The sequence below is a fragment of the Meleagris gallopavo genome, chromosome 11 (genome assembly GCF_000146605.3).
Source record: "Meleagris gallopavo isolate NT-WF06-2002-E0010 breed Aviagen turkey brand Nicholas breeding stock chromosome 11, Turkey_5.1, whole genome shotgun sequence".
NCBI lineage: Eukaryota > Metazoa > Chordata > Aves > Galliformes > Phasianidae > Meleagris > Meleagris gallopavo.
The window spans coordinates 15622281-15647522 of NC_015021.2; the positions used below are offsets into that span (position 1 = coordinate 15622281).

At 39.4% G+C, this 25242-nt stretch overlaps 1 protein-coding gene across 10 annotated transcripts in view; it reads left to right on the top strand.

Moving 5' to 3' along the window:
• MCF2L2 (MCF.2 cell line derived transforming sequence-like 2) overlaps positions 1-25242 on the top strand; it is a 148340-nt gene that overhangs the window by 111006 nt on the left and 12092 nt on the right. For 7 of the 10 annotated variants that reach the window (XM_031555171.1, XM_031555176.1, XM_031555172.1 and 4 more), the window contains exons 18-27: positions 385-454; positions 4982-5074; positions 5555-5647; positions 8486-8611; positions 11476-11697; positions 11970-12062; positions 12499-12577; positions 15103-15175; positions 18145-18254; positions 22368-22463. In XM_031555171.1, coding sequence (XP_031411031.1) covers positions 385-454; positions 4982-5074; positions 5555-5647; positions 8486-8611; positions 11476-11697; positions 11970-12062; positions 12499-12577; positions 15103-15175; positions 18145-18254; positions 22368-22463 — 1055 coding nt within the window. The remainder of the gene's footprint in view (positions 1-384; positions 455-4981; positions 5075-5554; positions 5648-8485; positions 8612-11475; positions 11698-11969; positions 12063-12498; positions 12578-15102; positions 15176-18144; positions 18255-22367; positions 22464-25242) is intronic. The other 3 variants (XM_031555173.1, XM_031555174.1, XM_031555175.1) reach the window with 1 other exon arrangement.

Genomic DNA, 25242 nt, shown 5'->3' on the forward strand with positions numbered 1-25242 from the left:
TTCACTGCTTGCTGATTAAACAACTGCATCTGACAGAGCTTTTCTGTCTTTTCTAGCTGTTCTGAAACATGCTCGTAACCAAATGGGAAGTGGGTGTTTGGGCCACATATTGAAAATAAATCACAACAGTCAGAAGAACCAGATGTATCAGATGCTTGTGAGCAGATGAAGACATGATAATATTGGTGTTTCAGGCAATCAGCTGTGAACCACATTCCTGTTTTCTTAAATATATATAATATCTTTCTTTGTGTGTCAGAATTGTTATGTCCCACATTGAATCCTTTCACTACAGGAACATAGACTTTAAACTAGATTTACATGGAAGCTAGCATGTGTGAACAGAATGTTCCATTATTGTTTCCTTTCCTTTCTTTTTCACAGGATTTTCCTTAAAGAGTTAGAAAATTGCATTGAAAATCCTGAGCTCCTTGCCCGATGCTTTTTGAAAAGGGTAAGCAAATCCTTTTCAAGTTTGTGTGAATATGCATGTTCTTATCCAACAATACTTACAGATTAACTTTTATCCTTTCACTCTGATTGCTTCTGTGAATGAGGGAAACTCATAGAAGCAGATATTCCCAGTGTGTATTTTGAAATCTGAGCCTGCTTACTGGCAGGAAGAGATCCGCTAGCAGTGTTTTACAAATGTATTTTAAGCTCTGATCGGAAAAAAAAAAAAAAAAAAGAGATCAAAATGTCAACTTTCATATCAGATTAAGATATGATGCCCAGAATTTGATGTACACCTGGCACCACACTGCTGTAAATAAGCAGGAAATGATATAACAGCATATTGCTCTGAGTGCAAATAGCACGTCCTATCTGTGTCATCTGTCTCTTTTCTCTACACCATTCAGGAGACTTACTTACCTGAAATTGATTCAGTAGAGTCTACCACCTTCCTTGTATGGTGAATCTCTACCAGCTCCATAACTCCAAGACCAATTCTTTTACTTGTTCGTGCTATTTAAAAACCAAGAGAGATTCTCCCCACTTGGATGAAGTGGTGGGGGTTAGATGTTTATTTAAAGTAGTGTGAGATCAATATATGAGAAAACCCTAAGCCTTAGAGTGGTGGCTTTGGTCAGATACATGCATCTTTGCTTCCTGTGGATTTCATACCTAAGTTCTGCAGCTCCATCCTCTGAGAGCTCTCGTCTATGCTCCCATTAGTGTGGCTGTTAGCTCTGTTTCCTGTGACCCAGCAAAAGGTGCTTGTTTGTCTGGCACTCATTCAGAGGTCCCACTAATCAGAAAAACCTGATTTGGTGAGTTGCTGCTGCTGCTTTCCTGTTTAATTTTTATTGATGAGGAACTGTATGGAATACAGATGTATTTGGATGAAACCTACATCCCCAGTTCTCAGAGGTGTTGAGCACTGCCACAACTTCAAGATTTCAATGAGAAATGTGAATTTTTCCAAAGAACAGGCTTTACAAACAGGGTTTACAAACAAGTCATGCTGAAGGGCATCGTACCAGTGTGTATGTGATTATAGTCAGCTGAACTCTTCTCTGTTTAGCTGCCAGTATTTAGTGCCTGAGTAAATGGCATTACTAAGGAATATGTTGTTAACCTAGGATTCGGATGCTGAGCAGGAAAATATTGTGGTGAAATCATTATGCAAAGTAGGATAAATCGTCATTGAAGAATGCAGGCCATTGAAATCCAGGAAGTGCTGAAGAGTCTATATATTGTAAATATCCCTGGACTTGGAAGATAGAGAGAAATTCATAATACAAAATTGATCCTATTATTCTGCAGAAAGATCAAATTCTGTGTTCCAGTTTTGCAGCTTATGACTCTCTGTCAGAACAGCTGCTGAGCCAATTCTCATTGTTCCACCAGTATAAAATAAGCTACAATAAAGCTTTGGGTCATGTATCAAGTGAAAGAAAATCAGTTCTTTTGTAACCTCTGCTTATCAGCTTCCATGGACTAGTCAAACAATACCAAATATATCTAATAAGAAATTAAACCATGTATTAGTTAAATCATGTATTGGCTTTTTCACTATTTCAAATTTCGCGCTAACAAAGCAAAAACCTGTCTCTGGAAATGTCTCTGCTCACATAGTAGCACCTTTGATTCAAGGAATTTCCCTCATGTACTGTTTTTAGATGAAGCCACATAAACTCCAGAAAGTTGTTGTTTCTGTTGGACTGCCTTAGGAGGCACAAACAAAAGCCTGGTTGTGTGTTTGTGTTCCCCATGATTTGGCAGCTTTTTGCATCTTCCCACTGAGCAGAGGTTTCTGGCTTGCCCTGTGAGTTATGACTGTGTTTACTGTGGCATGGGGGAAACTGAAACAGATGCTCTTCAAGGAGATGTCTAGTTCTGAGAGGAAACTCACTTTGTTGCAGATTCATTTCTGTGTTTCCCCACCCTTGTACTGGTGTAACCTTCCTGCCACAACACCATGGTGGGCCTATGATTTGAAATAGACTGATTTTTAGATTCATACTTTCTGAAGAATATTACCCTGTCTTAACACACTTCACCTTCCAGAACTGCTTGAAAGTGTTCCAAGAGCTGCAGTAGGATGCCCTTGTGCCTGGCTGAGTTCCCTCCATCCCCTGTCTGTCATTCCCCTGCCATGTCCACCCACACCCTCCCACCTCCACCAGTGCCACCTGGACAGCCATAACCACAGAAATGAACCCTTATTCTCAGGTTTATTTCTCAGGTCCCCCCATCCTGTCTGGATGGGAGGAGCAGCACGTGAAGTTCCTGTATACTTCTCCTCTCAGACTTCTCTTCTGGAACACAGCAGCAAAATCAGGTGCAAGATGAACCAGAAACTACACTCTTATCCCCCTTTACACTTTGCCTGTCCTTGTTAGGATATGAATATGAACTGAATCAAACTGCAAGTAAACTAGATCAACTATGTGCACACGGTGGCTTCACTATCACCACGACACCTGACCTTGCTTAAAGCTCTTTGTGATGAGGATGCAACAGATGCTGAAAGATCAGATGTGTACAGAAATGCCTATTCAAGTGGTATAGTGCTATACCTTCCAGCACCATAAAAGCAACAAGAGGAGCACTTTAGATTGATCTTCCAAATATGGGGCAGGGAAGAAGGAAAGCTTACCAAATCAAAGCAGGAATTCTCAAGAAGAAACAAAAGCTATGTCAGTCACGCTGCTTATAAAACAAATGCCAAATGAGATGCTTACCTGGCAGAAGTGATCTGCTGTGAATTACCAGTTGCTTATTCATATTGAAACAAAATGATTTGTCAGAAACCAACATTTGATCATTTAGGCAGCTGACCAGAAATCTCAGAGTTGGATTTGCAGAGCCATATTCTGATCTCAAGAAAAATATAAAACCAGCAGCCAAAAAAGATAATTGAAACTGTGAATGTGTGCCACACTGTGAGTGAAAGCCTGCAAAGCTCTCAGCATGCAGCTCACTGTGGGAAGGAAAGATGAGCATGGTCTGAAAGTACCAACAGGAAGTCAGAAACTCTGAATATCGAAACTGAAATGTGTTAAATGTTTAAGACTGGGATTTGAATAATTAGATAATTAATTATGTCTTGCAATTTTAAAGTCCGAGCCTAATCATGTTATCAAGAACGTTCTATTCCTTACACTACTATAAAAATTAAAGCTGACTCTGCCTGAGCTGGTGTCACTGATATGTGCAGTGGTGAATTGTGTTGACATAGGACAGTTCCACTGTGGCAAGTTACTCATGAATTGTTTATCATTTTATCTTTTCTTTATATTAAGCAGATACTCATCTTTTGCCCCCCCTTCTAAGCATCACTGTTTCTGTTCTTGCCCAGTCAGTTATATTTCTTTGGGCCAGGAACAAATTGTAATGCTTGATTACACTTTCTGATTATTTTATTTTTCTGAATTTTACTCCCTGCTAACTTCCCTCCAAGGCAACATGTTCAGACAATCCTATTTAGATGAAAAAAACTCTATGCTTCTTTTGAAACAGCACCATTGGTGTTCTACAGAGAGTGATGGAGCTTTTTTTATTGCACAATCCTTGACACAGTGAGGTGTTGCACAGCCCTGCTTTTGTCTGATTCATCAAGGTTATGCCAACATGAGACTATAGAGGAAGACAGATAGCAGTTTCTTCTAGTAGCTCTATCCAAAAGAAAATGTTTTCCCCGTACCAAGAGTAGGCAGGCACTGGTCAGTGCTGAAAGCATGGAGGAGTGAATCAGAAATACCTTTCCTTTGTTTTTCGCACTGTCTTTGATTCACCAAAGTCATGTCCACCTGGGTAAGTGCAGACAGAAAGGCTCCAAACTGTTCACATACAGGCAGTCTTGCTAAGGAATCTGTATGGTACTGCTCTGCAGTGGCTTGGTTGTAGGGCTTCTGAGCAACTGGGCTTGTAGTTAGCGAGCTAAGAAACTGGCAGAGGAACATCTGCCTGTGTCCACCCATATAGCCTAGAGACCTTGAAATCTCTTTAGGTTTCCACTGTGATTCCCTTTGTTTTCATTGAGGTCAATGAGATTTTGTTATGGACTTAAGTGGGAGCACCTGGAGAGTAAAGAACAGGTCAAGTGGATCTATTGCTTCTAATCTGGATAGGACAGAGTTTAAGTGGTTCTTCCTGTCTGGCCTGTAACATCAAAATTACCACTTACTGGTCTATGCCAATAGCATTAATAAAAATCTTATTTATTTATTTATTTGTTTATTGTTTTCAAATAATCTACTTCCCTCTCTGAAAGATAACAGTTTTGCAATTAGGTTATGTCTTTTAAGTCTAGTGCCTGCTTGATTTGTGCAAAAAGTGAGAAAACATCATTTTCTGGTTTATGTAACTTCACAACGTTAAAGTGCGGGTCTGGTAGCTTCAATATATTTTTACATACAGACTTACGACCATGAATTCATTACTTCTATGTGTTAGGATGGAAGGCAAGAAAAGTCTGACTCATGGCAGATGCTCTATTGATTATTTACTACTTTAAGCTCTCTTTTTCTTGCAGAAAGAGGACCTCCAAATATATGAAAAATACTGTCAGAACAAGCCAAGGTCTGAAGCTCTCTGGAGACAGTGTGGAGACAGCATCTTTTTTCAGGTGGAATTACACTGCAGACTAGCAGCGGGAGACCATCAAAACTTGTTTTCCTTCTTCCTCTGCTTTAGAAAATTTACAGAAAACTGCAGACTTTTCTTGTGCTTCTTATACTGATGGCAGGTGCTCAGTATGTGTCAATGTGCTCTCTATAGTAGACTAGATAGATAGAATAGTTCCTGGACAGGAGGAACTTCAGGCTACAGCCAAGCCAAACAATTTCTGGCTTCTCTGCAAACCCCAGGTGATTACATTCTCATGAGCAGGGCATGCCAGATTTCAACACTAAGTTGAACCTTTGATTAGCTCTGTTTTGATATGTTTTCATTGTGGTGTAAGTAACCTGGAAAATCCTATGCAGATAGAGCAAATTTCTCTCACAATTCACAGACATACCACCTTCAGATTACCAAATGATAATGATCTTGGTGTCTTGCCTGTGTTTCAGGAAACAATATTTTTCCTCTTTGTTGTCTCTTGCAGGAATGTCAGCGTAAATTGGATCATAAGCTCTCACTAGATGCGTATCTTTTAAAGCCAGTCCAGAGAATCACCAAGTACCAGCTGCTATTAAAGGTAACTTTTCCATGCTGATGCAAAGGATTCCAATGAACAGCTTGTTTTACTTATAGAATTGCTTATCAGTATTATTTTCTGGAAGACTGACTGGAAATCATCTCTTACTTCATCAACAAATACTTTTTTATGCAAAATAGCAACAGAGTCAAAAAAGGACTACTATTTCAGGATAAGTACTGCTGGGGGAAAATAAAATAGAGTATTTTATGTAGCAAATATTTTATTGTTTTATTTATCTTTAATCAGAAATTGGAATTGTTTTCATTTGCTCAGTGTGGCTTTACAGTTTAAAAACTGGAATTGATATTCTCTATCCTGTCTCTGGCATCCAACTTCATTTACCAGAACTCTTTCAGCTCTCTGAACCTACTTACTCTAGTTGTGACTCAAACCTTTCAGAAGGAGCCACTCCTACATTTAAAGCCCCAACTAAGAATAAATAAAGCAGGTTTTCTACAAGATGAGTATAGGAGCTTCCCTTTTGACTGTTTGGAGCTATGAGACCACTGTCTGTGCTTGAAATTCTGGTCAAATTGGGCCAGTTTAAGCTATGTGAGGATCTGGATGGTCATTCGCTTCTGCAGCATTTTTGTGTCCTCTTACTGGATAACTATAGAATCCAAAAATTGAAGGAGGTTGTTAAAAAGCATGCAGCTTCGCTGAATCCATTACAATTGTATCAACTTAATCTAGAAATAAATTTGGTTCAATTTCTTGAAACTGTTCTGAGAGAGAGAAGAAAATGTCAAAGTGTTCAGAAGAGCAAGAGTAAACCAGATTATATTTTAATTTGAAAATGCCTGTAAATATAACAAGATCAAGGAGCAAAATTCTCAAGCAAAACAGGTTGCAGCTATTGGGGTTGAGGCCGGTCAGACCAGTTTTATACTTAGCAAAACATTGGCAAGAACATTTATTTTGTCAGGGATTATGAGATCTATGAAGATGGTGCACTAAATCTCTGGTAGCAGGAGCTTTTATGGGTGTAGGAAAACAGAAGTCTGAAGAACTGGTCACAGAGAAGTGCCTTAGTGGTGTGCCTTGATGCTCTGTGATCAGACTAGTTTTAAATTCTGGGTCACAGTTATGAAGCCGGAGGACTGCAAATCAGTATAGCTAATGTTAAAAAGCACTAGCCCCACTATACAGAGAGCAGGGATCCATAGTGGAAACGCGCAACAGGTAACATAAGAATGCATCCTGCTTCTAGCCTCTAAGACCCGGTTACCTCAGTATTTGAGGACAGAATCCTGCCATTTGGGATCTTCCAACTGCTTTGAGATTCATGTCTACTCACAACTGTATGAACTATTTGTGGATTTGTATCTATTAAACATTTTTCCCCTAGATGCTTTTAGCAAGGACAGAGAGTCTGATTTTGATCTCAAGTGAATACTCATTGCCAAGAACGACTTTCTACAAAATAAAGTAAAAAAAACGAAAACACAGTAACATATATCTGTGCATCTGAGTGAAATTCTAGGCTTCTCTACAGGCAGAAGTGCAACAGGCAAGGCAGCTTGTAGCATTTAAAAACAGAAGATTTTTGTATCTTTCATAAATTGCAAAGGTTGTAACTGTTGGTTCAAGGAAAATAATTAGAACTAGAACTTTTCAAGCAAATAACACATACAGAAATAACAGAACCTTGTAAGGAGCTCTACTGGGCTAAGTAAGGTGTTGCCCTTAAATATTTGAGGCTAAGTCACATTCTTGAAGGATGCTCTTCAGTGGCATGTTGTAGTTATCAAGAAGATTTGCCAGCATACGTGGGGGTGGGTGGTGAATGTGGGAAGGAAAGGGCACAAATGCAATCCTTGTGAGTAATCACAGACAAAACTCATTTGTAAGTGAGAGGCAGCAAAAATGAGTGACGTAACTTAAGAAATCTCTCTATGTGAAGTAATCACAGAAATTGATCCCTTAAAAGGTTTGATTTTTTAGTTTCTTTGCTTTGGGCACGTGCTTCTATTCTTGTCAGGGATTTTGTGTCTTGTTTTTGACGCGGAGATGGGAAGATGGAATGACTTTATTTCAAGCAGAATTTAATGTTTAATGATTTTTTTTTGCTAGCTACCAACATCGTTCTTCAAAATGACTATCCCTTAAAAAAGGTTTTCACATTTGCAAATACAGATCTGTAATCTGTAGTGGAGAAGTATAGAGAATAAGAGATGGGAAGGATTTGTAGTAATTTATCTCATTTCCTCCCAAAAAATTAACATCTGAAAACCTTGTTTTATAGATCAAAAAATCTTCACTTCACTTAATGTAGAGAAGAAAGATGTGTGAGATAATTTGACCATAGTCTAAACATCTATCCAGGAATTGTTTTTTTTTTCCATGCAGAATTTCTTTATTCATCATATAAGAGATTACTAAGACCTCTTGATTGGAACCTCAAGCTTTACGAGATCAGACTAGAAATTAATTAATATTTTCAATAGTGGGGATACAGAAATCGGAACACATTCTCCAGGAAAATTGTGAATTCTGTAATACCAGAAATCATTATACTAAGATTGAGTTTCTTTTCTAGCAGGTATGAAGTAAAAAAAAAATTTTAAAAATGGAAGTAGTTTTGTGATATATGAAAGATGATTGTAATTGTGTAAAAATGCTCCTATTTCATCTTGAATAAACCCACAAAACTTGAACATGTGAAGAATTTCAAAGTATTCATCCTCAGTGACAATCCTGGTGAATGTTCTGTTTTTATTTTATCCTATATTTCCACTACTTTGTCTATGCAGCACAAATTTCAGAGAGGCCTGCGTTGTGTTGGCTTCTGATATAAGAAATTTTCAAACAATTTTCTCATCATTGTTTCATCAGGAAATGCTGAAATGTAGCAAGAATTCAGAGGGTACTGCTGAACTGGAAGAGGCCTTGGCCACAGTGCTTGATATCATCAAATCCGTAAATGACTCCATGCACCAGATAGCAATCACAGGATACGAGGTATTATTTGTTGTTGCCCTTACTGTTGTCTTGACTCATACAATGTTCTTTATCATCATGGATCATGCTGTGCCCATGGCTGGTACACTTTGCAGGAGCCTGTCACATTCTTGAAGGATGCCGTTCAGTGACATGTTGTAGTTATCAAGTAGACTTGCCAACATATGTGGGGGTGGGTGGTGAATGTGGGAAGGAAAGGGGACAAATGCAATCCTTGTGAGTAATCACAGACAAAACTCATTTGTAAGTGAGAGGCACCAAAAATGAGTGATGTAACTTAAGAAATCCGCTGAAACTGTCTGTGACCCCAGTGCAACTCAAGCATTTCGAAATCTTTCGCTCTTAGGGGAGAATATTTGGATTTGCTTTAAAGTGGGTAATAGAACCCACCCCAGTGACTGGCAAACTTATTATCTGAGATGTGAAATAACAGCTACAGTACAAATGAGGCCACAAATGTATATATATATCTACTGAAGCTCCACTGAAGTCATATCACTTACAAGATCTAGTACAGAACATGAAGTGAGAAGGTGGAAATGACTTCTTCAGTGAGAAGTGGAAATGACTAATGTATAAAGGAGAAGCATGTCTGATGACATAAGGCCTGAGGGTGGTGTGATTGCCCATTTTGAAATAGCTAAAGGGCAAAAAAGTAAAGGAAAGAATGTAAGGTTTGAAGAATTATTATATCAGAGTAATAACCTGAGCACCAGAAAAACAGTGCAGAATGTGACTTCCAGAAAAAGTGCTGGAGTCTGTACTGTGTCTGAGTGGAAAGAGGTAACTTTATTTTGCAGGATAGAAAGGCTTCAGAAGTTTCAGAAGATTTGTATATTTATCTCTTTTTTTTTCAAGTGCATCTCCATCTGATAGCTGAGGAAATTATGCCTGTTGTGCCAGCATTATTTTATAAATGAATTTAAATGTGTGCTTAACTATGTATCATAGACCCACAATTTCTTCTCCTCATTCCACCTGTCCTTGGTGCTCAGCTGTGATGGCCAAATAAGCATCTCCCATTGCTTACAAAGCCACACCCCTTTCTGTGGACTTTTTCTCATGCAGACATGGTAGAAATACTTGCCAAAAACACCTTCAGAGACAGATACTATGCCAGTGGAAAGGCAGGTTTTGTGGCAGCTGATGAATGCTCCTAATCGCATAGGCAATTCTGTTTCATGGAGCTGTGTACGTACAGGCTTGAGGAGTTGAACTCGTATTTAACGTTGGTGTTTTGGTTTTTCTGTTTGTTTGTTTTTAATGTTTTTATTTTGTTTGTTTTTAGCCAACCCACAAAAAAGCAGAGTAAAGGATTTGGAAAGTGGAACATTCTGAGATGTTTTCTACAATCATTCTAACTTTTATATACAATGTGGCCTGGATAGTTTGTCCATTGGCTATGCAGCAATTAGCCATTCATACATACATTCATACATATCTTCCATCTTCTATAAGCATGAGATACAGTGTATTGTTCTAACAGCAAATAATTGTATCTGAGATAGGGTTAAGATCATTCACCTTAAACAAACTTCCTTTAGGACAAAATATCACAGTCTACTAGCACAAGTTATCAGAAATAGTGTGTTTCTCTACTTCTGTCCACACTGAAGACACTGCCCAGGAGTTTTAGGCTAATATTCAGTCTTCTGCAAAGTCTTGCAGAGAGTCATAATAACATGCCTATATGGAGTAGAACAGTACCTAAACATACCCTTATTTTGCAGTTAGATCTAAGGTAGAGTGGTGAGTGAGAAGAAGACCAATTTGCAATCTGTGCTTTAAGAAATCATTCCCACTCAGAGCCATCATCTGCCCTCATAATCAATAGAACATAGCAGTGTTGAAAATATGTCTTTTGATAATAAACTGAGCTTATTCCCTAAAATTATTATGCAAAGTACTGCCAGTTAAACTTGCCACTAGCATCATTATGCTCATCATTACTCATTGAAGCACATTACTATGTGGATGTAGCCATGTCCTCCATATCCACAATGTACTACACTCTGTAGCACTCTAATACACTATGAGTGCAGCTCATAGTGCCAGCCAGTTTGGCTCTGGATATGTACCATACCCACATATTATTACATTCTTTAGTACTGAACTGAGCTGTAAATGTTTTGTTGGTGGAATCTGAGTGTGGTCCTCATGTAAGGTCTTTAACTCAGAAAGGTCTGTTTCCTCTTTAATTTCATTCTCCCTCAGATACTTTTATGCATCTCTGGTGCATTTGCTCTCTCTTTGCCCAAGGCTGTACAGCACTGCAGAGTTTACAGAGGGTGAGCTGAGAAGCTATTGACAAAATGCTGTTTTGCAATGGGAGAGAATTACACACCTCCGTAACTCTAGGCACCAGTCTGTGTCTTCAGACATCTAAGTGTCTTTCAAGATCCTGCTCAGGGATGAATACATAAGAAGATCATAGCAGATAAGAAACTGAACAGAGAATCTTTTAGAGTCAAAGCATTTGCTTGCATACCTTCACTAGCTTTTCATAATGGCTTGGAGTCAGGAGCACTGAAACCCAGTTCTTGTCAGAAAAGCTTGCTGCTTGTGTGGTTATCAGAGGGGACAGCTAATGTATATGATGTAAGTATGGTACTGACTCTAACTATTAATTGGGAGGCAAAGTGGGAATTATGGACATGGAAAGCAGTGTGTTAAACATAGTAGGAAGAAACCACACAGGTTTAGCAAGATATGAGTAGGTGGACTTGCAGATGTAACATGTCTGCCCTCTGGTAGAAGGGATGAAGGGATGCTTGGGCACATGCTTCTGCCCAATTGAGGGCTCTGTGCCTGTGATTAACCAAGTTTGGACATAATGTATGTTCTCTCTTTTCCTTGCCTGCTAGGGGGACGTAAGTGAACTTGGTAAGCTGTTGATGCAAGGTTCCTTCAACGTGTGGACTGACCACAAGAAGGGTCACAACAAGGTGAAGGACTTGGCAAGATTCAAACCAATGCAGCGACACCTCTTTCTCTACACAAAGATGCTGCTTTTTTGCAAGAAACGAGAGGAGAACACAGATGGTCACGAGAAGACAGCTTCATACAGCTTTAAAAATTCATTAAAGGTAAAAAACGTGGTAGTGGGAAAGGAGAAAGAAATAAATTTTTTGTTCCAACACTACAGGAGACCTGGAGTTATCTTGCAACACTGAGAATGGAAGCTCCCATTTTAGTTTTGATTTGGAGACAGACCCAGTCATATGCGCTGTGAGTCCAGATGTGAACCTTAGTTTTGCAACTCAATACAGCCTTTTAAAAATGCATCTTGGGGGAGACTGAATTTAAAGACTATTTGCATTTTCCCAAGTCCAGCATCTAATTTTCTGTTTTGAAACAGATGAGCACAGTGGGCATCACAGAAAATGTAAAAGGAGATAACAAGAAATTTGAGATCTGGTATAATGGCAGAGAAGAAGTCTATATCATTCAGGTAACAACAATCCTTTATTTCTGAGGACTACACTTCTTTTGAATTGAATTATTTTTAACAAAGTTTTCAGTTTCATGAATTTCACTGTCCTGTACAGTCATGAAATAACAATTGAAATCTTCATTGTTGTGTTGGCTCTAAAATTACCAATATATCATTGTATATATATTTTGTATATACCAATATATCATGTGAACTTGGGAAGAAAAGAAAGCAAAGTAATGGAAAACTACTTGGAAGATTGGACAGAAAGGCAAGGACCGGACCTTAAATTCATGGTAGCCTTTCCATCTTGAAGAGTATCCTTTCTTTTGATCTGAAAATCTAGCCATGGAATTTCATTCTTACGTGAAACTGAGAGCAAATGTATGTTAGGATGTCCAAGAGGTTGATAGCATGCTTTGATCTGCTTTGCCTTTTCTTCTTGTGTCGTCAGGCATCTTCTGTTGAGCTGAAAAACACCTGGATTTCTGAGATACGCAAAGTTCTAACAGGACAACTGGAAGCGTGTAGAGGTAAGACACAGTGTGATCTGATGATGTTGCCTTCTTCCTGCAGCTGTGTATGACAACTTGGAACTGGGATGACTTAAAACGTCATTCATTACTAGCAATGAAACCAGCAAGAACTGAGCTTCTATGCAAGAGGACGAGTTGGATTACAAGAATAATTATTCCATTCACAATTAGACTGAGGAATGTGATTTTCCTCTGTTCTCCCTCTCAAGCATAATGCTAGAGACATTCATTTTTATCAGCACACGAGGAGATGGGAGCCCAGTCTTCACTCTGTGTCTTCCTACAAGGCTGACACGAAAGATCTTTCCACACAGATGAGTGCACACAGCAACTTCTTTTCTCTGTCTCATACTTTATTTTACTTCTTTTGGGTTTTGGGTTGATTGTTGTTTTTTTGTTGTTGTTTTGTTTTGTTTTGTTTTGGTGGGTAGGCAGTTTTAAATCTGGTCACATTCCTTCTGTTTTGACATCTGTAGATGCGATTGTCAGTCATCTCTTCCATCTTCTCATCATAGTGACCTTCCTCTAAAATGTGATTAATGATATTTTCCTCTCTCACTGAGATGTCACTGTAAGCCTGTTTGGTGACATGCTCAACACGTGAATGGTTGAGGCCTTACAAGTACCTAAAACAATGACAGACATTCTATTAAGCCTAAGACAGCCAAAATTCAGTTTGGTTATTCCAGATAGTAAGAACATAGTGATGAAAACCACCTGAGATACTACCGTTTTTTATGAACAATAATGTACTTTGTCCTCAAATCCATTTTGCATGTTCTCTTAGGGCAAAAAAGCATGACTGTGTTCATTACAGACTTTTCTTGTGTCCTAGCATTGTTTCTTGCTTTGACCTGTCATTTTCTGCTTCCGTCATACACAGTCTTTAAAGCAATGCCAGCAAAGCCTCTCCTCCCACATCCTTAAGATTCCTAAGCAGATTTTGTCCTAGGTGGAAACCTGTGCATGTGCTTTAACTTTAGAGGTCACCTTTATCCTAATTATCTGTTTCACAAAGACAAGTTCTTGCAGTCTCCTTAAGTGGAGGGAAACAACTATGCACGTGAGCTTCAGCAACGTAATGGAAGCCATAACAACATATATACACATAAATAAATGCTTTGTACTCAGATCTTTTGCTTCTGTTCTTATAATCATCCTTTCTCTTTTTCATTCTGAATTTCACTGCAGTCAGTTCAGCAGAACTGCTGAGGAAAGAAATCAAGATTCTTATCAGCCTTATTTCAGGACTTGATCTCTTGATGTCTACTGTTATTTCTCATATTTACTTCTGAACTATAAAGGGTGACTTGACTTGGGCTTCTACAGAACAGAAAAATACTTTATGGAGAAAATATTTTGATATTCTATACTGTTTTGTCTTACGATCACAGAATCTTAAAATAATTCAGGTTTCAAGATATCTCAGGAGATCACACTCCACTATCCTTCTCAAAGCAGAGTCAGTTATCAGGTTGCCCAAGACTACATCCAGTCTGGTCTTGGGAACCTCCAAGTTTACTTTAAGTAAGGTCAAAATTTCCTTTATTGTGAATCCAAGAGATCAGTAATCCCAGGGCAGAAATGGTATCTTATATACTGTTGCAGCTCTTCCCATTGCCTTTTCTGAAATGATCACATGATGAAAGTCCTTACTCCAATACTGAGAGCAGGAAGAAAATGCCTTTTCCAGTGGTATTAAGCAATTGCTTCTATTTCCAATGACTTATGAAAGAAGAGGCTGTAATTCCTTGCTTCATCCAAGACTGGATATTTTTCCAACTGTGCACTGTAACAAGAATGAAGAAGGAAACATTTGTCTGAGCTGTTTTTAATGACTGTTGTTAAGAGCTGCACAGAGGGTTGGAATGTTGGAAGGAACCAGCTGAGATGTTTAAGTGAGCAAAGGGCAAAGGAGGTGTACAAAGGTATGTGATAAACAGTATAAGATATGGGTAATTAGTGTCCAAACATTTAGTACGTGTCCTTTACAGAGTTCTGCAGTGAGATAAAGTGCTGGCAAGGCTTTGGGCAACACCTTGCTGCATAGATCCCCATGAATATAATTGTCTCTTCTGCAGGCAAAGGAATTAAGGATGCAGCTCAAGAGGCTGTGAAGCTGTGAATCAGTTGCCAAAACCAGGAATATAGCTACTTCTGACTCCCTGCCCTGAGTTCTCCTTTCTCCCAGCACTTCCACCCACAAAAGATTTTATGAAGATTAATCTTTCAGTGTTGCTCCTTCCCCTTTCTCCATTTTAATCTCATTGACAGAAGCTTTTTCTTCTTCCAGAGTGAAGTAGCCTCAGTATCTCAGCAACCTGAGAGTTTGAGGGCAGTTCTTTGCATTCACTCTTCACTTGTCAGTGTCTGACTTTCCTGGCCAGAAAAACAGCTCATCAGCATCTGTCTCCCCTCACTTCCCCTCATCTCTTCCTCCCTTTTTCCTTTCTAATTTTTTACACAAGCCAGGAAGCAGCTTATACAATTTGGATCAATTTCTTTTCCCTTTTCTATAACAGAAGCAAGTCAACTACACCAAAGAATCACTGAAAGTGTGTACCATGCACCAATGAATTCCTCCAATATGGCCAGGTAAGTCTTTTCAGTACATAAATTCTTAGTGTTCTATGTCTAGCTTCTGGAGCATGAACTTATTAAATTGCCTCCATATTGTATAAAGCCATGTAAATGCAGATAAAAGTTTTGCTCATTGGGAAACTCAAAATCACAATGCAGAATTCATTTAAAAGATCATTTGAATTTTCCAAAGAACCATGTGCTCCCTGGAACATTGCCTGGATGTTAAATGGAGCTGTCAGCACATCTTTGTAATGTCGCAATTGCTGGCAAATTTGCTAAGTGAGTTGGCATGACATACCACTGTAAAAGTTTCTTTGTTTTGCAGGACTAACTAAACCAAGATATCCTAGGTAAACATAGCCAGCCTTTGAGAGGTATGCAACTCAATGCAAGAAAAATTAAACACATGTAGTGCTGCTAATCCTGCATTGTATTTTCTGTTGGATTGGTTATATTTCAGGTTTAGAGCCTAAGCTGAAGAGGTTTAAGGTGAAAATCTTTCAGCAAAACCATAGATAGATAGAAGCTAATTGTTCAAATAAAAGATGAACTGTATCGACAAAAATATTTCAAATCAATTCTTCTCACAAAGCTTTTAAAGTGAGAATTTTCAAAGCAGAAATTATAGGCAAAATATGACAGCAGGAAATTAATCAACTCCAAGAAGAAAGAATATATATTTATCCTAGAAAGGATTAAATCAAAAGAAAAAAATAGTGCTTGTCCACGCTCTACTGACTACCACAGAGAAGAGAGCTTAGACGCCTCCACTCCTAATGCTGGGTTATTATAGGGGCAAGAAAATACTGTATGTCTTCATGACAGAACAAGACACTGGGCTTTCATAAATGGAATCAAGTACAGACTCTCACTGGCTCTTGTAAACCAAGGCCACTTTGATCCTATGTAATATGTCTCAGAGAGGAAGAAGGACAGAGGAATTGCAGCATGAGACACCTCTGCAGTGGCCAGTGAGAAATAGTGGATCCAGAATTCCTCAGACTGTGGAGCCCTGCCCGCAGCCAGGTTTGGGATGCGGGGCAGCAGCAAGAAGTGAGAGGAGGAAGTTAGACTTTGTGACATGTGCACAGTCTGTTTATGAATGACATGACTAAGCAGCCCCAGTTGTGAAAGATGCTGTTATTAAGCCAGGAATAGACAGTATTAGCCAAAGAGCAGCCAGCATAATCAGTGCTCTGCCAGCAGCTGGAAGTTAATTACTGAGATTTTTCTAATTGTTGCAATGCCCTCTCCTGGTTTGCCCTTCTGTAAAATGATTATTGCTTATTGGGAATTGCCAAACCTGTGCTGTGACTCTGAGGAAATCTGTTTGCAGAAAACCTCCACCTCCTCAAGCCATATCACTTGTTTGCGTGCCATCACAGTACTTAGGGCTGCAATTCCATGAGGTAAGGATTGGAGCTGAGATCTCTGCAACATAAACACTCACTGTTGATGCATTTAATACAGGTGATGGTTAAATGTCCCTAAATCCTGTCCAATCTATGTAAATTCTCTCTCTGTAGATTCTTCCTGAAAGTTTCATTGTTTAATCCTAAAATGAGATGTCCTGTGGTATCTATTGCTGCTGATATCTCTCTGGAAGTGTGGTCCCTGCATTTCACTGATAATGAACGGATCCCTTTGCATTGTTTCCTAATCTACTGAAACATACGCAGTTTAGAGAGACTATTTTTCTAACTGTTTAATTGTCTGACTTTTTGGAAATGACTGATTCAGTCATACATCCATGTAAAAACATCCTGTGCACAAAGATATATACAGATACTTGTAATTCTACTGCAGATGCTGTTTCAGAGAAGTAGGTGTGTTTTCTTGGAGTTTTTCTCACAGCTGTAAATCTTTACCTCTGTCAGCTGCATGTTTCACAGTTATCTCAGCCTGGCTGGGAAGGGGCAGAGATAAAACAATAAAGAAATGTGAATGTGCTTTGGATTTGTTCCCGTATTTATTTTGAGCCCAATTTTGTACCTAACATCAGGCTGTAAAATCGCATTTAGATCTAGTGCAGGAGGTAACAGAGACCTCCATTAAGGTTCTATCAGAAACAGGTCAGGGATTCAAATACAAAGACGTCCCATGTTGCCTTGTACTTATTAGAAGTATTCACAGATCTCTAGCAGTCCAAGTGTTTTTAAGATTTTAATGATAATTTGAGCTTTCCCTTACAGCGAGACATGTATGTTAAGTATAGAAGTTCATATGTTAATTGTAAACAGCAATGTAATAGCTGACACGTGTTAATAATGAGCATTTCAGAAGAGTATATCAAGTATGTAGATATAATGAAGTGGGTAGAAAAATCAATCTGCCAAAGACAATAGACAAACACCCAAACTAAGCTGCCAGGCAGAATGAGGAGGGCAACAACTACACAAAAACTTTGCAGCTTGAATTCTATACGAGCCTGGGGCAGTGGGGTCATCCCCATTACAAATGGCAACGTCTGTACCTGTGCAGATCTGACAAGATGGATCCTCTGGTCTGTGATTCAGTTGTATAAATATATGTTCCACTTGAATTCATGGAAGCAGAAGGAACATAAGCTGGGGGGTCCAGGAGCCAGCGGAATCCATACGCTCGTCTACACATGCTATGACCTCTGTGTGACCATTCAGCACTCACTTCTTTCCTGGAGTCAAGTACAGTCATGCTTTAAAGAATGGAGAACTGAGATCCAATCCTCTTTTGTAATTCAGTTTCTCACCTCTTTCTTCCAAATCTGTTGAGCTTTCAAAAAGAGGAAGGATGCAGAATGGCTTCTTCCACCATACATGTGTGCACAGATGTAGACTATTACAGCACACCTGGTTTTAAAACCTGCCTTTTTCTCCTTAACTTTAGGCTTCTGCATTTGATGGTAACAAAGAATGCTTAGTGCTGGTGTCTGACTCATGGCTCAGTGCTCCATTAGGTCTTAAACAGGAATATAACTATTTTTGTATTTCTTTTGTCCAAAGGTATAGCAGAAAGTCATCAAGCATATATGAAAACAAATCTGAGACATCGAACGTGGAAGCATCTAACAATAAAAACAGGAATTCTAGTCCCAGTGCCAGACAAAAGAGAGGTAGGACTTCTGAGGCAGAGCTTTTTGATTCCAAAGGGTAGTAGTTTTGTTGTTGTTTTTTTTGCAAAACCATTTCTAGAGCTTATCAGAATAGGTAGAATGTGTGTTTTCTAAGTTTAACATCAAAAAACAATGCCACAAACCTGTGTGATTGCACTGTGGAACTTCTTGAATACCAAGGAGCATTGCCAGTTCTAATTCTGTTCAAGTTCTGACGCATTACAGTGCTCTTTATGTAACTTCTGCTTCTTAAGAATAGAATTTTGGAAGTATAGTACGCATATTTAACCCTCTATATCCTGGATAACTTAGTTTCTAACCATATTTAATGTTAAGGTTGCCTATGAATTTTGCTATCAAATGTCATTGCTTTGTGTCCCAGATTTCTTTTTACCTCCTCTATATATATGCTCCCTGATGGCTCATAGTAAATAAATGCACGTGTGGTCACAGAAAGTCCCTCCATTACTTAAGTGCATAAAGACAACAGATAAATGCTATACAGGCTAGGTTAAAATGAACACTAAAAGGAAACTCATTTGGTGGTAGCAGGAACAGAAAATATTTCATGAACAGTTTTTCTTTCAGGTACTATTTTAAACAAAGACTTTTCTAATAATAGAAGAAGAACAAAAATCATAAGGTCTTAAAAGATTAAAAACTCTTAGTATGGTCAAACATATTGAGTAGTTTTTGATTTAAAATTTGGTGATTCATTAACATTTTTTCATCATAATAAGTTTTCATTATTGGGAGGAAGTCATGGATTCTTTAAGAAAAAATGTAATTTATTAATTAAAAGCATGTTTATGTAATAATAGATATCATTTAAATGTGAAATATTTTAAAAAGAAAAAAAAAAAAAAAACCTTGGAAACAATATTTCATTTTAAATTTATAAACTCTATTTTTAAAAAAATGTCCAGGAAAACAGTTTGTGATTTTTAACTGGTCCAACTTGCATGTGAGTGTGGGAGGTGGGATCACAATTTGCTGGTTTTCCTTCTGTCTTCTGCTTTCCCATGACTAGTTCCACTGGGCTCTCACTGTAATTCCTCTGCTACTCACTGCTAGCTCAGCTGAGAGCCATCTCATGCTCTGGTATGTGGCTGCTCCCTCGGGGCTAAGCAGTGACTCATTCCTCTCTGTGGGATTCAGGGGTGTGCGCGCATCCTGCTCTGCTGTGCGCAGAACCAATGGAAAAGCTATCGAGTTTTGTCCCACTTTTATCTGCAGGTTTAATTTGTGTCCTTGTGAAGCCTTAGAGCCTCTAGCTGGGATTCTGCAGGGCTGAATTCAGTCCCTTTAAGGGTGCACAGTTAGGTCCTAATTTTGAAGGCGCGTAGGAATCACGCTGTGACTCTCTGGGGTTGTGCTTGCTTGCAGTGTAAGCACAGCACGGATTCTGGTGCTCTGCTAATATTGTCTCTTTTGTGCCACCTACTGACTGTATTACTGCCAACATCTTTGCAGTTAGCATGAAAGCAAATTATTTCCAAATACTGCTTTCTTTCTGTAGTACAGAGTGTGTGTGTGGGGGAGGCCGGGGGGGGGAGAGGGAGGGGGCAACTGTTGGCAAGGTATATCAGCTTTATCACTGTTATTAGCCTGTGATTATGTGTTGTCCACATATAACACAGGTTTTTTTTGTGTGGACCTGATTGGTAAATTCACTGACCTGAAGTTATATGGAAGCCAAGTCCTACAAGGACCACTGGAGTACAGCTAGTCCCACCAACCTGCTCACAGCAAGGTCAGCTGGAGCAAGTTGCTCTGGACTCTGTTCAGTTAGGTGCTGCATGTGTTCAAGGACAGAGACTCCACAGCTTCCCAGTGCACACAGTCTCAGTCTTTACTCTTCCCAGTGAAGATTTTTTCATGTTTTTAAGTGGAATTTCCTGTATTTCAGTTGATGCCAATTGTCTCTCATTCTGTCGCTGGGCTCCACCAAGAAACATTTGGTTCCATCTTTACTCACTCTCATCAGGAATTTGTATATATTGATGAGACCCCTCTCAGCCTTTTCTGTACACTCTGAACTGTTCCATCTCTCTCTCTCTCTCTTCATAATTCAGCAACTGCAATCCCTTACTCATACCCATTGCTCCCCACTGGATTCACTCATATACACCGATGTCTCTCTAGTTCTGGAAGCCCAGCACAGGACATATGGGTCTCACCAGTGCTGAGTGGGGTGAAGCATCACCTCCTTGGACCTGCTGATAAGGCTTTTCCTCATGCAGCCCTGGATGCTCTTGGCCCTCATTGTCACAAGTGTGCATTGCTGGCTCATGATCAAGCTGTTGCACATCTAGATTTAGATCTTATTATGTCTGGAAATGGGATTCAGAATTATTTCTTATACCTGCAGAATGAAGGGAAAGGTTTGAAAGAACTCTGGTGCAGACAGCATGTCACTAGAGACCAGCCTGTAGTGATTGGCACATGCTGTGCAGCTGTGGGGACATGTGAAATACTAAAAGGTCCCTCCGTGAAGTGATACAATTCGATGGCTGAAGAACTAGCAGAATGAGCATAAAAAGCTACCCCCTGCACACATGCACTGCTGTGCTTTCCTTGTGATACCGTTGTTATTGAGTACTATGGATTTGCTTGCTCTTCACAAATGGGAAGGAAATATACTCCATATACAAGTTTCTGGTATCTTCATAAGCTAATCCAGTGTGATCCAAAATTCAGCCTGCAGGACAGGCCTTGTCCCAGGCCCACAGTATCTTTGCAGGCATTGCTTAGCAGTGTGAGCAGACACAGCAAGGAGTGAAGGCCAGAACTGTGGTCTGAAAGCCTTATGCATCCCAGTGCACCAGTGTGCAGCTCCACAGCTGACACTGTCCTTGGTAGTCTTTCCTTACCTGCCAGGCACAAGACTGGCATCAGGCCCCAGGATGGAAGAAGCTGACCATGCTGACATAACACTCTGTGCTGTTAAAACCTGTTCATTTCACACCTGCCTATGCATGCAGGCACCTTGGATCCTGGGTTATCTTGGCTGCAAATCAGAAGTGATGGGATGCACTTTCCTTTGGAAGCTGAGCTTGTGTGTCTGATGTTTGTCAGTCTGTATTCACTGTCTCTCCATGTTTCCTTTGTATTCCTGGTCTTCATTTGTGCCCCTAACGATTATGACTTGACAGTGTATGAAATAAAAGGGAGAAGAAAGTTAGTGGTTAAATCCCAAGGCAGGGAACCAAGCACATGTTTTTTTCCTGATCATTTGCCTTAATCCTTCTTTGTGTTACCTGTCCACCACACAAAGAAAAAGATATGAATAATTTGACATGAGTGCATGGGTCAGGGAATTGGATCCTGGTCCACCTCTTTCCTGCAGTGTGATTAACTGTGTATCTTTGAAATCCAGAGTCTTAGGACTTTGATCCATCCATGACTTATCTTTATAAATGCAATCATCAGGTGGCATGGTGGGCTTATCCACACAGGAGACTGACATGTCTGCTTTGATGGCATAGCCATACTTATATCCCAGCAAGTCCCAGGTGAAGTGCATTACTAGGTGCCAGCTTTGGCGGCTGTTAGAAAGACTTCAGCAGGTAAGGCTGAGAGCACACCAGCCACAGGGCTGATCATGGCAGCCTGCTGAGCTGGTGCTGGACAGCAGAAGCGTTACTGCTCACAATGCTTGCTGTCTGTGTGTATCCTGCACTGCAAAGCTCCTTCTCTTATTTCTCCCTACAGCCTTGCTATTCCAACCACAGTGATGTGTTTTCATAGCAAAAAGCACTAGATCCTTTTCAATGAGCTTGCTGCTAAACTGTATTTTCCTTTGATGAGAGCTACATCCCTTCACCTGTTTTTTTTTATGTTGTTTTTTTTTGTTTGTCTTTGCTTGTTCGTTTGTTTTTCTCCATTGAAATTCAGTGAGCCAAACTCAGCCCAGCGGCTCTGTTAGCTCAGCTGATTTAACCACTAACTTCATGTCACCTTTCTAATTGATTAGCTCTTGCTCAGGCTTGAACTGAATCAAAACCAATTCTTTATTTTTCGTTGTCATCCAGTGCTAACCTTTCCTTTCCCATAAGCTGAATGGCTGACCCTTCCTTCCTTATTTCTCTTCCCTCTCCCTCTCTCTCCTAGTTGATGCTTCCACCAGCCTTAACCTTGAGCGCACAGCGCTTGCTAGAAAGCGATTCACATTGCAAGGTCTTTCCAACCGCAGAGCTCCACCCAAAGGTAAAATCACCACATGCAGCATTTGGTCTCTGGCCATCTATCTCCTGCACAATGCTTTCTCCATCCCATAGTGTCATCCATCACTGTTTCCTAAAATGCTGCCACATCCCACAGAAATGCACCTGTCTGGTACACACACACAGCTTCTCAAATATCCTGTTACCAGAAATGGCTCCCATGACAATGTGGGCAAGGCAACCTTTGAGTTGAGTGGTTGGACCTTTTCATAGTGCATAGTGCAAATAACGTTATTTTTCTCAGTGGCTACCAACCTGTCTTCTTTCAGCAGTTTACTGGCTTGAAGGGAAGAATATCATCTCTGTGTTGCAGTGCACTAAGCTTTCATGTCTCAAAATGTTCATTGGTTGAATCTCTTTGGTTTACCAAATGTTGCTTAGCCATGGCATAGTGGATAGACTGGGGAATTGGGATTCAGAAGATCTGGAGTTTATTGCCTTTTCATGATATTCATTTATATAGTTACATTATATGATGCTGTAAAATGGTGTGTTGTGAGTCTTTGCGCATAAGCATTTAGAAGACACTTAGTATCCATGAGTAGAGCATTGCATCTTCTTGTGATGGCTGTACTAAGAGATTTTAGAGGAAATAAAGAAACGTAAATAGAAATGAAACTGGATTTCTATATTCACAATTTCTACTTGAAAATGTAATGTAATTACTCTTTTAATTGTTATGATATTGCTTTTCTCTTGTTCTGATAAATGATTTTTCTTCTGTGAGACAAAGGTCTAGTGTGCAGTGATGGAGAAGGTGAGCAGCAAAGGAGGAAAAAGTGAGATGGAAGAATAAAAAGATTGAAAGAATAGAAATACAGAAGTATTGTGGTACAGTGTTATTAAGTGGATGAGAATAATCTGAAAACAAAAAAGTGGGTGGTTTTCTGGACCTGTGCCCTGGGGAAATCAATGACAAGATTCAGATGTAATGAATGCAGAATAATGCTGCAGTTTTGGTTTAGGTCTCTTTCTCCTTTTTATCTGAAGTTATCTTGTCATATGAGACGTCTTGTGTTTTGTTCAGTCATTCCATGTTCCAGAGAGCATGGTATACCTTAGAAGATTATATACCCCTAAGCTGTAGGCAGTTTTGGCTCAAAGACTTGTTGGATCTCGTTACTTGAGAATCCCAGTTCCACTGCACAATGTCCAATGTTTGCTGATTTCACTTTATTGAGCTGTTCAGTTACTAATCTGGTCCTGGCCTAGAGACAGAAGATAGCCTGGTTGATTCATAGACTCTGGTCATTTCTGTAGGTAGTGATAATGCAAAACTATGTTACTGGCTGTTACAGCAGAGCTATGAGAAGGTAACTGTGTGTTATTTACTAGGCAGGGCTACAGGAAAAACGCAGGAACAAAAACTGTGTGTCTGAGCACTAAAATAGGCAAATTTAGAGAAGATGAGTGGGAAAGAGAATTTTAAGATTCCTGGAAAACAAATCCTCACAGTAATATAGTTTTGCAGAAGATATTTAAACCTGAAGTTTAAAATCACATAAAATTTATTTTCCTCCAGTGCTGTTTGACTCTTAACCATGAAAACAGTGAGAGAGAGGGAGAAAAGAAGGTACACTAAGAGAAATGAGGCATATGCAATAGAAAAATTTCTGAATCACAGTCACTGTCTGGGAGCATTTGGCTTAGGATTCAGCAAAGCATATAATCATGTTCTGTAAAGAACATTGTTTGACACAATTCTTCACCTATCCCAGGAAAATCTTCAATGATAACAGAATCATTTAATTTTTTACCTACGTATTTCTTTGATATTAAAAAAAATCAAAACATGAAAATCACATGTCAAATAATTTTTGACAAATCTGTAAAGCTTCAACAGAATATTGAAAGCCTTTTCTAATGCCATTTTCAGCTGAACTTGTGTCCTGGTTAGTGAAGTGTTCAAATATCTTACTGAGACCAAGATGTAAAAGATATGAATAGCTTCATTCATGTCTCAGTGAAAATAGTCACTTGAGTAATGCAGCACATGGCGAACAGAAAAACTAAATTGTTAATCCTGAAACTTTTGTAAGCATGCAACTTTTTCTCCCAAGTGGTGCTGCAAGTTGGTACATGCAAGAAGCATATTACTGTGCCTGTACATGCAACCTCCTAAGAGCTCCTTAATGACTTCAATGCATCTTGTAACATCATGTGCACTCTGAAGCTAGCAGTTAGTCCATTTACACCTTTGATCTGTTTATTAACTATTTTGAGTCAAAAACACTACTCGCATCCTACAGTAAAATCTTAGAAAGATGTGTCTTCATTCCTAAATGGAATTTGGGAAAAGGCATTATTTGGAGTATATAAACAAACTCTGGTCCCTTTATTTTTCCAGGCTGATTTGCTCTAGTAAGGAAAGACCATTCACACTTTTAACTTCCAGAAATTATGAATCATTGAATCATAGAATCATCAAGGTTGGAAAAGACCTGCAAGATCTTCCAGTCCAACCGTCCACCCATCATCAGTAGTTCTCACTAAACCATGTCCCTCAGCACAACGTCTAAACATTCCTTGAATACTCCAGGGTCGGTGACTCCACCTGGGCAGTCCATTCCAGCACCTTACCACTCTTTTGGAAAAGCAGTATTTCCTATCATCCAGCCAGAATCTCCCCTGCTTGAGGCCTTCCCTCTTGTCCTATCACTAGTTACATAACAGAAGAGGCTCACTACAACTTCCCTTCAGTTAGTTATATAGAGCAATAAGGTCTCCTCTGAGCCTCCTCTTCTCCAGACTGAAGAATTCCA